This window comes from Callorhinus ursinus, unplaced genomic scaffold, assembly GCF_003265705.2.
Source record: "Callorhinus ursinus isolate GAN/ISIS: 27379988/994484 unplaced genomic scaffold, GSC_fseal_2.0 scaffold10, whole genome shotgun sequence".
NCBI classification, from domain to species: Eukaryota; Metazoa; Chordata; class Mammalia; order Carnivora; family Otariidae; genus Callorhinus; species Callorhinus ursinus.
In genome coordinates, this window is record NW_027397072.1 from 23,800,408 (window position 1) to 23,813,532 (window position 13,125).

At 40.2% G+C, this 13,125-nt stretch overlaps 1 protein-coding gene across 1 annotated transcript in view; it reads left to right on the forward strand.

Moving 5' to 3' along the window:
- The window catches only part of WDR43 (WD repeat domain 43), a 47,322-nt gene extending 38,492 nt beyond the window's left edge, over positions 1-8,830 (forward strand). Inside the window, exons 13-18 of the mRNA XM_025867989.2 lie at positions 83-114; positions 1,542-1,605; positions 4,073-4,186; positions 4,711-4,780; positions 7,040-7,089; positions 7,194-8,830. Coding sequence (XP_025723774.1) covers positions 83-114; positions 1,542-1,605; positions 4,073-4,186; positions 4,711-4,780; positions 7,040-7,089; positions 7,194-7,388 — 525 coding nt within the window. The 3' untranslated portion in view covers positions 7,389-8,830. The remainder of the gene's footprint in view (positions 1-82; positions 115-1,541; positions 1,606-4,072; positions 4,187-4,710; positions 4,781-7,039; positions 7,090-7,193) is intronic.
- The last annotated feature ends 4,295 nt before the right edge of the window (positions 8,831-13,125 follow it).

Here is a 13,125-nt window from a genome sequence, read left to right on the forward strand (position 1 = left end):
GTATTTTCTTTGTATCGTGGGAATTGGTGCACATGAGCTGCCTCTGAAGAGCAGTTGCTAATACTCTTTTTCTCTCCCTCAGCTTACAAAGAGATTGCAGGGACATCCTAATAGGTAAGATATTTAGGCAACTTAAATTGCTTTGATTTTATCAATATTTTAGAAGTGATTCTTAAAAACAGCAGTTTCTGACAGAATGAAATTACATAGTCAGCAGCTCCACACTCTTTAAGTGGTAAGACTGTGTCTGTAAGGGTCAGATACTGCTCTTCCCACTTACTGTAAGTTGAGTGACTCTTATTCCTAAGATTTTAGTACAGTTTTTTTCCTTTCTTTTAGGAAACTCCTGTGTAGTTTTTCCAGCTTCATTATCAGGTCATGTAATGAATTAGTCTTAGTAACGTTTTCGTCCTCTAATCAGATGTAAAATTGCCTTTTGTAGAACTGCCCCAACCTCTGGTTGCTAAGACACTGTAAGGAAGTATTTTATAGGACTGAATTTTGTGGGTCTTTTTTGTTAATAATTTGATGATTAAGTATTCAAATAGGGAGTTGGTATCTCGAAGATCCTAAGCTGACAGTTTAGTATTATCAGTGCTACAGTATATAGTTTTTTTCTTTTTTAAGATGTTAATTATTTGAGAGGATAGCGAGAGAGCATGAGCAGGGCAGGGTGGTGTCAGGGAGAGGGAGGAGCAGACCCCCTGCTGGGCAGGGAGCCCAGTGTGGGGGCGATCCCAGGACCCTGGGATTAAGACCTGAGCCAAAGGCAGATGCTTAACCAACTGAGCCACCCAGGTGCCCCTGTAATTTGTCTTTTCTTAAAAAAAAATAAAAATAAAAATAAAAGATTTTATTTATGCATTTGAGAGAGAGAGAGAGAGCACGAGTGGCAGGGAGGGGAAGAGGGAGAAGCAGGCTCCCCGTTGATCAAGGAGTCCAATGTGGGACTTGAACCCAGGACCCTGAGATCATGACCTGAGCCGAAGGCAGCCGCTTAACCAACTGTGAGCCACCCAGGCAACCCTTTTCTTTTTAAGTTTTTTCCCCTGATAGACTCCATTTGTGTTTGGAGCTCACAAAGAAAAGTCAAAGAATTCATTGATTAGGCCCAGCTTTTACACATTTTTGGTCTATATTTGCCTTTTAATGTGGCATAGAAATCTTACGCTGTTTGTACCTGATGGTGAGTAGATGGTGGGCGTAAAAATGCGAAGTCAGTTAAGCCCAGTTTACTGCCTTGGTATCAGTTAATTACGAAGTAAAGCATGGGTTTTATTCTTGAATTGTTTTAGAGGAAGAGAGTTTTGTCTGTTCAGTCCATGTTATTCTCCTCTCCTTCCCAAGAGATAAGTCTGTTCCACAGATCTCAGACTCATGAAGGGATGAGAAGATCATCAAAGTCAGTGGTTTATTTAGTAGTGTTGTTTTTCACAGGGCACAATTTATAGATCTTTACTTGGCCTGAGTTTTTTATAACTCCATTGTATTTAATTTTGAATTCGTGAATATTCGTTTACTTGAATTTTTCTTTTTTTCAGTGCTGTTTTAATGGTTCAGTGGCTAAAATGTGTGTTAACGGTCCATGCATCCTACCTATCCACAGTAAGTCTTCAGCTGTTGTAGTTGCTGAATAGTTTGGCTTTGATGAGGATTATAAACTGATACGTTAATGAAACCGTCATCCCTCCACCTGCCCTTCAACCTGCTTTTAAAGATTTTATTTTACCCCAGGTGCATTGTAATAATGTCATCGTTGTTGCCTTTTTTGTAAATTGGCCTTTTCTTTGCCCTGGATTTTTAAAAGTAATATATGTTCTATAGAGAACTTTGAGAAATACAGAAAGGAGAAAAGTAACATACTGATAAATTAGCCTTTAGATTTTTTTTGTATATATATATATATATATATATATATATATATATATAACCTGTTTAGCAAAATTATTTTTACAATGTATGTATCTCTCCATTGTTCTACTGTGTCCCAGGACAATAGAAGATAGCTTGTGGTAAAAATGAAGTTAAATATTTAATAGCTGTCATTTTGTGGGACTGGTGTCAGGTCTTGGTTATCTATTACAAATGGAAGGGAGGAAACAACAAGTTTTAATCATTACCAGAAAACACAGTTTTATAATACACATATTTATATACATTTCATAATATGAATTGGGTTCTTTGCTTATTAAGTCAGTTATATGTATGTGTGTGTATATATATTTTTCAAGATTTTATTTATTTATTTGACAGATTGCTAGCGCAAGTAGGCAGAGTGGCAGGCAGAGGGAGAGGGAGAAGCAGGCTCTCCGCTGAGGAGGGAGCCCGACGTGGGGCTAGATCCCAGGACCCTGGGATCATGGCCTGAGCTGAAGGCAGCTGCTTAACCGACTGAGCCATCTAGGCACCCCAAATCAGTTATATTTTAAGTTTCTGGAAATAAAATTATACAATTCACTTTTTTCTTTTTCTTTAATTTTAATACCTAGCACCTTATAATAGATTTTCTTAATAGGTTATAGTGGATAGTTGAAGAAAGTTCTTAATTGCTCTTCTTTCTTAACACAGTTTCACCCAACTCCGCCTGGTCACTGTCCCTTGTTCTGTCTCAGGCTCCTTTTGCTCTCAGTAGTTTGAAATAGGGAAAACAAGTGGATAACTTGCTTTGAAGCCAGGAGTTTGTTCTTTATGTGTCTGGGGAGAATTCTGCCAGGATGTTAGAATGGGGGGAGGTTAAGAAACAGTAAGAATGGCTGTGGGGTTTCCCCGCTTGCGGAATCTTGGGATCAGTTGAGGCAGTGGTGAGTGGAGTGGTGGAGTGGTGGGTGGTGGGCACGGGAAGAGTCCCACGAGCATCCGGACTTGGGGTGAACAGGACAGCACTTATTTGAGAACCTCGTTCATTTGCTTAGAAGTGAAAAGAGCCCTAGGAGGCCTTGTAGAGAAATCCCTTCTGGAGCCAAGGGTGAGCTGCTGGAGTAGTAGTTGTGTGACGGTCACAGTCATGGCAAAACAGACCAGAGAAGCACGGTGTGGTGAGGGCTCCCCTGCCTACGGGAATTCTGTCCTCACAATACAGTGCTTTTCCTTCCACCGTTCCTTTGCTTCCTCCTCCCCATCAGGTGTCCTTACCTTCTCTGAGCTAAGGGACTGTGCTAGGCATGAGGCTTAAGGAATGGACAAGATACCCTGATCTCCCTGTTCTGGAGCTTATTGTGGGAATAGGGACAGAGGAAAAAAGAGATGATGGCCACTGGAATGTGATCATGTTCAACTTTGTTTTACTCATTTTTGTGTCTGCTGTTTAAAGTTTAACATTTGAATGAAACTCTTAGAGGCTAAATCGTCAGTGAGAGGAGGGCAAGTAAAGGCTAATTAAAGGGCAAAGAGTGGGGTTCTTTTTTTTTGTTCCCCTGGAGGGACAAATTTCATGCTTTAATTCCTTAAGCACGGTTCAGAGGATTCTTTAACGGGGAGTATGTTTGAAATACTGTAAGGTCAGCTTTGTACTCTATCGCTCTGTTGTGTTGTCTCTGGAAGCTATGAAAAGCTTCCTTTAGCTTGCTTATGGTATAGATAATGTGATATCATCAAAGAGTAAGTTTCAGAGGAAAGCCCTCTTTAGCCTGGAGATACGTGGTGGGGGTATTTTTTATTTAATGTTTCAGTTATATTGACCTCTCAATATTTTTATTTTTAAATTATTTTTTAATTTATTTTTTTTAGTACGCTCCACACTCAGTGTGGAGCCCATCTCGGGGCTTGAACTCACCACCCGAGATCAAGACCTGACCTGAGATCAAGAGTCAGACACTTAACCGACTGAGCCACCCAGGCATCCCCCTGTATCATTATTTTAAAAAACGCACTATTTTTTGCCATTAGGACATGAAAGGCCAGCCTGTGAAAATTTGCGATGTTGCTAGGCTATGTCCCAAGCAGCCACCGCCACAGGAGGTGTAAGCAGATGCTTATGGTGCAGAAACTTGGGTGTTTCTGAGCGTGATTTGTCTGTTTGTTATCTATACTTTGTCATGACAGTATGAATACGATAATCTTTTTTCCCCCCTAGTTGCCTGATCTGGTACCCCAGCTGGGAACACTATACCAGTTAATGGAAAGCAGAGTAAAAACTTTTCAGAAACTGTCCCACCTTCATGGAAAGCTTATTCTTCTAATCACTCAAGTGAGTAAATCAGATTGTTTTGTGCTAAACTTTAGATGTGATAGGAGTAGAGAGGAAAAGGATCATTTACCTGAACATTGAAAGCCCATGTTTCAGCAAGAAATTGATAAATCAGGATCCAGTCTTTAACTTTGGAAATGTTATGTATTTGACAGTAGGTAAACTTACTTGTGCTGGATTCTGCTTTTCCTCAAAGGTTCTCACTGTCCTATGTCAGTTGTTAATATAGTTAGGATGGTTGTGCTACTAGGAACAGCAAGTTACAGGGTATTTATACAGTTACAGTTTTGGCACAGAAGCAAGTTCTGATCACCTAAAAAGGTTTTCAACTTTTACAGAGTAATTCTTTATTCTTGTATTTAACAAGTTTGTTTTTTGCCCTGTATTGATCTGCATTGTATTGAGGTCATCCATCATACTGGTTGAGGGCAAGTTTACCGTTGGGGAAGGTGGAGTGTGCTGGTGGCTGCTGTACTTGAGATAACCTTTACTCTACTTCAGAATAATACTTGATTATCTTTCAGGTTACAGCGTCAGAAAAAACAAAGGCAATGACTTGTCCTGCACAAAAGGCAAAATTGGTGTATGAGGAAGGTAAGGCTTGAGGGTCCTGTAGATCTAGAATTGGAACATTCATTTTTTAACATTGAGTTCTGTCACCTTATTTTGTAGAACATGACTGTGAGTAAGGTCATACTATGGCACACCATATTTTCTAATAAAATGGGCAAGCCTGTGGCAAAAACATCCGATAGAAAGGAAAAGGTGCAAATACTGTATGGTAAAACGAGAGAGGGCACTAGGTATGGAAGATAAAGTTAGGTGTAGGAGAGCACGTGAACAAGCTTCCATGCTGGCCATTAAAACCCTAGATGAGAAGAGGTGATTTCCTAGGAAACATGAATGACAAAAGTGACTTAGAAATAGAAATAGAAACCTTGACTAAGCCAGTGGCCTTGAATTGATTTAATCAAAACCTTTGCTCAAGGATGCCAGGCACATTGTTTTTATAGGTGAATTTTATCAATCTTTCAAGGAACAAGTCATTTTTGTCATATATAACAATTCAGGCATTTTGTGAGTCAAAACCAGGTAAGGAGAGTTAAAACATTTTAGAATGTCTTTAAATATCTTGAGTAGCAAATTGATTACAGAAGTACTTAAGATAATATGTCATTACCAAGTAGAATTTATTTAAAGATTGTAAGGCGATTTAGCATCAAGAAAACTATTTAATATAGTTACCACATTAACAGATTAATAGGGAACAATATATATTAATAGATGGAGAAAAAGAGTAAAATTCAGTCTTCCATCTCATTATTGATAATCTGAGCGACCTACGAATTTAAAGGAATTTCCCTAATCTCTATCAGACAAAGTTGAGAAGCATTCCCATAAAGTCAGGAACTAGACAATAATGTACCTTTTATTGCTTCTGGATATCATGCCTAGTATTGTATGAAAGAAGTGAATTCTAGAACATTGGACTTGGCTGGCAATTGTTACCCTTCTCAACTTAGAAAATGCAGCAGAATCTACAGTTATACCATCATTAATGAGATAGGGAGGTAAGCAAGTTTACCCAAGATGAGCAGAAAGGAATCAATTGTATGGTTGTCTCAGCAATGTATTGTATGTCTACTAATGTATTTCCCAGTCAGAAAATGTATTAGGAAAAAAGATTTCATTCACAGCAGCAGTCAAAATTAGGAAGTACCTAGATATGTATCTAAAAAATGAAATAAAACCTTTATAGAGAAAATAATAAAACATAGCTGAAGGACATAAAAGCATACCTGAATTAATTACTTAGACTTTATTCTTTTCCAGTTTTACTGAGATATAATTACATATAACATATTTTTTTAGGTGTACAACATAATGATTTGATGATCTATGTATATATTGTGAAATGATCACCATTATATGTTTAATTAACATCTATCACCACACATAGTTGCAGTTATTTTCTTATGCTGAGAACTTTTTACTCTCCTAACAGCTTTCAGATATACAGTACGATATTGTTAAGTGTGGTCACCATGCTGTACGTTATATTCCCAGGACTGACTTCTCTTATAATTGGAAGTTTGTACCTTTTGATTTTCACTCATTTCCCCCACCCTCCACACCTCTGGCAACCACCAGTCTTTCTCTGTGTCTATTGGTTTGGTGTTTTAGATTGCACATCTAAGTAAGATCATACAGTATTTACCGTTCTCTGTCAGACTTACTGCACCTGGTACAGTGCCCTCCTGGCCCATCCATGTTGTCACAAGTGGGAGGGTTTCCTTTTTTTTAAAAGCTAAATGGAATTCAGTGGCTGAATGTATATCACATTTTCTTTAACCATCCATCCAGGCCATCGATGGACTCTTAGGTTGTTCCCATATCTTGGTTGTTGTAAATAATGCTGCAGTGAACATGGGGGTGCAGGAATCTCTTAGATCCTGATTTCGTTTCCTTTGACATATACCCAGCAGTGGAATTGGTGGATCATCTGGTAGCTTTATTTTTAGTTTTTAATTTCTTAGGGAGCCTCCATACTGTTTTCGATAATGACTGCACCAATTTACGTTTCTACCAACAGTACTATGAGGGTTTCCTTTTCTCCGCATCCATGGCTTAGTTTTTTAAGATGGATTGTGTTAGGGTTTTGGTACTTTGTCCTACTCAGTGAGATCTTGATAGATGGACTTTTATGCAGATAGGAAGATTAATGTTACTGCTTAGATGGATGGTAGCTGAATGCAGTATTTCTAAAAGTAAATTCAGGAATCTGACTCTTGTTAGGGCTCTGCCCTCTGCTTGTTGATCACCAACTTAAGGGCTGCGTTTTTCCCCTCGTAGAATCTTCTGAGGAGGAGTCAGATGACGAAATTGCAGAGAAGGACTCTGATGTGAGTACCTTGTTTCCTGGTGCCTAAATCTGCCTTTACACCCTTGCGCTCTGTGTGAGCAAGGCCTTCATGAAGGCTTTCTGTGCTGCGTCTCTTTCCACCAGGATAACTGGGATGGAGATGAGGAAGAGAAAGAAAGTGAAAAAGACGAGGATGTTGATGAAGAGAACGAAGAGGAGGAGGAAGATGCTGAAGAAAAGGATGAAGAGAATGGGGAGGAGGACAGGGATGTCGCCAGTGAGAAAGAATTAAATGGAGATTCCGACTTAGATCCCGAAAACGAAAGTGAAGAAGAATGAGGACGGAGAACAAGCCGATGGAGCTGTCACCTCCGCTGCGCCTTCCCCAGTGCTGCCGAGTTCTCCTGGGAAGGGTTGTCTCTGGGACAGGCGCCAAGGACCGTTGCACATTTCCAGATTCCTCGTGGTGGTTCCCATGCCGTCTCGCTGTCCTGAGCACCCCAGACTTCACTGTGTATATAAGAGTGTTTCCTTCAAATGTTAATAAACTTTACACAGCAAATAGACACCTTTTCTGCAATGTACTGACATGAGTGTCCAATATATGGTATATTTTTATAATATAATATCCCAGTATGGTTGGTTATGGCAAGAATTGACATAAGTGAGGACACAGACATTTCCCATGTAGGGTTTCAAAAACTGGACTTTTGTGAAGGAGTCAGCTCTTATCTCAGGTTGGTATCTTTCATCAGATCCAGATACAAAGCGGCACTAGTGAAAACAATTTTTAATTTGGTACATTTTCATAAAATATGAAGGGATAACTAAAGATTCGGAGTGAAAACAGTTGGGATTTAAAAACTTTTAAGTATCAATATCCCTAGCTTGTCTATTAATGGTGGTGGTCTGATTTGAGTCAGGTTGAGTATTTGGAGTGCTTCCCCCAAACAGCCACTTATTTTTTAAGCTGTCATGTGGAATATTTTTTTAAAACAAAAAAATTATGGTAATTAAAAAACTAAAGAATTAGCCATATTAAATAGGATTTTTCTCGACTGCAAGTTGCCTGTAAAGAATCATCAGTGTATAGATTTAGAAGTACTCATTATCTGCAACTTTTTAAAAAATTCAGTTATAGCTGCTTTTGAAGAGGTTTTCATTTTTATTTAAATTACTAATGGATCAAAGAACAACTGTTTATTTTTTCTCTTTGGTTTTAGATATTAATGATAACCTTGTTGGAATTTTTTTCCAAAGAAAATATTTTTATAATTCAGTAATTTAATGTTTTCCTTCCTTTTCATTACCCACTCTTGGCAGTGTTAGGGTATCTGTTTACCTTTAAAATAATAAATCTGACTCAAGATTTTTTATGTATGTATAAATAAGTATTTTGGTGTGCTACAAAAGCCTTTTCAAATTATCAGTAATTTTTTTTTTTTTAAAATTAAAAGAATGAGCCAGTATTTGTGTAGTGCTCTCTAGGGAACAATGCAGATGGAAGCTCAACTCTAAGGGAGGGCTGGGGTGATGGGTTTATTTTTACCACCTGTGAATATGTAAAACACAAAACCATTATCTCTGAGGGACTTTTTAACTTTAATGGCAGAACAGATATTTCTGTGCTCAACTCATAGAGCTGGAGCCACACAAGCATCTTGGGAAAACAAGTTTGAGCCGCTACTCGTGTAATGTACAGTTATATTTGTCTATAAATGGAACTGTTTATGGCAATTTAATACCATTCTCTTTGTAAAGTGAATAAATATTCATCTTTACCCGGTGCTTGTCTTGTGGTATATGTAGAGGAACACAGCCACGTTTGGGCTTGTGTGCACGTTTCAAGAAAGTGATCTTAACTCCACTAGCATTAAAAGGTAAGCACGCTCTCTGGGTTCGTTGGAAAACCTAGAATTTGTAATGAAGTGAAAGAACCACGAACTTTGAATTTAGATGCAGCCCCGCTTGGCTGGGTGATGCTTCCACAGCCGGAGGCTGCAGTGGCATCGCCAGGATGGAGGTGCTCATCCACTGGGTCCTGCTTTGTGGTCTTCGAGTCTCCTTACCCTGCACGTGACTCTCCCTGAAGGAGTTGAGGCCTATGGTGTGTAGTGATTGCTTACTCATTATTTTGGGGGTTAGACAAATCCAGGGCTTAATTAGGCTTGTCCCAAAGACATTTCTGGTTTCAGGGTATTTTTCACTATGTTGTTCCGTTCCTAATCCAGGCAACAACATTTTCTGTGGGTAGGGTCATCTTTTCTGAGATAATTTTCTTCCCAACCTTTGATTTTGGAAAGTTAACCTTCCATCGTCATCAAGGATTACACATTCTATTTGGTTGTTGCTCTATATTTGTGTGTGTGTGTGTGTGATTGCTCTATTAATCCAGAATTCTCCCTTGTGTGTTTGTGTTTCATGATTTTGATGTTTGAATGATTCCACATAAGCTGGGTTAGAGAATGTTTTATAATCTGGATTTGCCTGTTTCCTTATGGTTAGATTCTGGCTTAAATGTTTTTTGGCAAGAATACTAAATAGGTACTGATATTTGAGATTAATTTGTAAAAGTAGTTCTTTGGGTATAGATGAATGTAGAGTATAAGTATGTTTTGACATAAATAGATGTCCAGCTTTTAGGTTTGGGACTTTTGAAGTTTTAGTACAGAGGGGTGTTTGAGGGTCAGAAACAAGATCTTGGTAGTGAGAACACTGGGTATATCGATGCTATATAAGGCTCTTTCATGTGGAAGTTAACTCAGCATTGTACGTACGTTCATCTACCAAATATTTATTGATTGCCAACTCTGTGCCAGGGATTATGTGGGTGGTTGGTATACATCACTGAATTCTGTCCTGAGAAGCTGACGTTGTACCAGAGAGATCTAGGCAAAAAACACTGTATCAAGAGTAAGTAAATTCTATGTAGTATGTTAGAGGGTGGTAACTTCTGGGGAGAAAAAGTGGAGTAAGGAAATGGGGAGTCTGGGTGGGGGGGCGTGTAGGTTGCAGAATTAAATACACGATCAGGTTAGGGTTTATTGAGAAGGCGAGACTTACCATAAACTAGGAGGGGTGGGGGAGTTAGCAAGTGGGTATCTGGGGAAAAGTGTTCTGAGTGAGGAAACTGAGCAAAGGCCCTGTGGTTAGCACATGCCTGTGATTGTGTTATAGAGAGATGTCAGTGAGACTGGAAAGGAGGGAGAAAGGGAGAGTGCATCAAGAGGTTAGCGGAGAGATAATGAAAAAGGTTGCATAAGGCCTTTCAGGCCACTGTAGGGACTGGTCATGCTCTCAGTGAAACACTGTTGCAGTGTTTGAGCAGAGGTGTGCTCTGTGCTCTTGACTTCTGTGTTGAGAATTTTGTATCACCGTGGTGCTATGTTGAGAAATTGAAGGACTGCATCCTAACAGGCAGAAGACAGTAGGATGCTTTTGCAGTAATCCAAATGAGAGATGATGGTGATTTAGGCCAGGGTGGTGGTCGTGGAGTTTGGTTGGTTTCTGGGTTGTTTTAAAGTTAGAGCTAATGGATTTCTTATGAGGGAGACAGAGAAGTCAGGGAAGACTCCCAGGTGTTTTTTCCCTAGAGCACCTGGATGATGCTGTGGGTGGAGCAAGTTTTAGAAAAGTAGATCAGGAATTGAGTTTCAGACATGTTGAGTCTGAATTAGGAATTCAGACATGTTGAGTCTAATTAGGAATGTGAATACATACCCAGCTGACTTGGGGAAAGGTCGAAAGGGAGGCAGAGATTTGGTATTGACATGTATGTGACAGTAAAGCCACAAGACTGGATGAGCTTCCCATGGAGTGAATGTACATAGGAAGAGCACCCAGGCCTGGTGCTCCAGCATCGGAGTAAGAGAAGAGAAACCCCAAGGGACCCATCCAAGAGAGTGTCCGTAATGTAGGAAGGATTAATGTGTAACTCTTCATTGTCTTCAAATCTGAATTCATGACAACTTTTAGCCCTGATTTCTTTCAACTCTTAAGTGATGTTCCTGGTGAGTCCTCCCAGGCCGCAGTGAGGTTATGATGTCTGCCCTTTGTATGACCGTTTGTTGATCCCTTCTTTGAAGGCAACTCAGGCATACAATTTGTTTCTTTATTTTTTTTTTAAAGATTTTATTTATTTATTTGAGAGAGAGAGAGAATGAGAGATAGAAAGCACGAGAGGGAAGAGGGTCAGAGGGAGAAGCAGACTCCCTGCTGAGCAGGAAGCCCGATGCGGGACTCGATCCCGGGACTCCAGGATCATGACCTGAGCCGAAGGCAGTCGCTTAACCAACTGAGCCACCCAGGCGCCCCCAATTTGTTTCTTTAACCCAATGTTGTCTTCACCTTTATGACCCCTTAGCACTGTCCCTTGTGCTGACCCATTATGTGTCCAAATTGTATACTGGATCGGAAGGTGCAGAACGAGAGGTCACAGGAGTGTGGACAGATGAGCAAGCATCATTGACAGGAAACACAGTCTGGCAGAGGCACCGGATAGGTAGGGTTCACTCTTCTGCACAGTGCTGGCTGACTTGCCGTGAGAAAAGCAAATGGGCTGTACTTGGCAGTACTCTGATGGATTGTCATAAATATGTGGATGATTTTTAATAGGAAGGTTGTTCTGAGAGGAACAGAGCAATTATAAATGCACTTGAGGAGGTGAGGAACATCAAATGAAAAACCCAAAAGTTGAGGTACCTGGGTGGCTCAGTCGGTTAAGCGTCTGCCTTTGGCTCAGGTCATGATCCCAGGGTCCTGGGATGGAGTCCTACATCGGGTTCCTTGCTCAGTGGGGAGCCTGCCCCTCCCTCTGCCCGTACCTCTCCCTGCTTGTGCTCGCTCTCTCTCTCACAAAATCTTTTTTTAAAAATTTTTTATTATGTTAATCACCATACATTACATCATTAGTTTTTGATGTAGTGTTCCATGATTCATTGTGCATAACACCCAGTGTTCCACGCAGAACATACCCCCTTTAATACCCATCACCAGGCTAACCCATCCCCCCACCCCTCTCCCCTCTAGAACCCTCAGTTTGTTTTTCAGAGTCCATCGTCTCTCATGGTTCGTCTTCCCCTCTGATTTCCCCCCCCTTCATTCTTCCCCTCCTGCTATCTTCCTCTTCTTTTTTTTTCTTAACATATATTGCGTTATTTGTTTCAGAGGTACAGATCTGTGATTCAACAGTCTTGCACAATTCACAGCGCTCACCATAGCACATACCCTCCCCAATGTCTATCACCCAGCCACCCCATCCTTCCCACCCCCCATCACTCCATCAACCCTCAGTTTGTTTCCTGAGATTAAGAATTCCTCATATCAGTGAGGTCATATGATACATGTCTTTCTCTGATTGACTTATTTCACTCAGCATAACACCCTCCAGTTCCATCCACGTCGTTGCAAATGGCAAGATCTCATTCCTTTTGATGGCTGTGTAATATTCCATTGTGTATATATACCACATCTTCTTTATCCATTCATCTGTCGATGGACATCTTGGCTCTTTCCACAGTTTGGATATTGTCTCACAAAATCTTAAAAAAACAAAAGAAACCCAAAAGTTGAAAATCACCACTTTAAAAATTGCCTGGCATATTGTTTGCAGGTAATAATGGCTCAAAGGGGGAGGAAAGAACTCTACTTACTGGCTGCTGAAGTTAAATAAAGGATTTCCTGAAGAAGTAAGTAGGTATGAAAGCTTTCGGTTCTACTCTCAGCCCCACCACAGTGTGTTTTCTAGTTAGAAAGAGGGGAAGGGGCATGATGGCCTGGCAGTGCAATCCCTGAAGTCTGAGGCCATTTGGCTACTACCCTAGCTGGCTTGGTGTGGTCACGATGCTCTGAAACTGGGCCTAAGCTTCGCAGGTTCAGAAACCTAGTTCTATCTTTGTCCTTAGAGTCGCTGCATTTTCACAGAGTGAAATCATTAACCAGGCTTCTAAGAAAAATTGGTATTTGGATGGTATTTACAGTGAGAAGTCTACTTCTCAAGTGGAGCAGAGTGTTGATGTTGGGTGGTGACATGTCTTCTTTCTGCACAGGGAAGCCACAGAGTAAACTGGCTTTATAG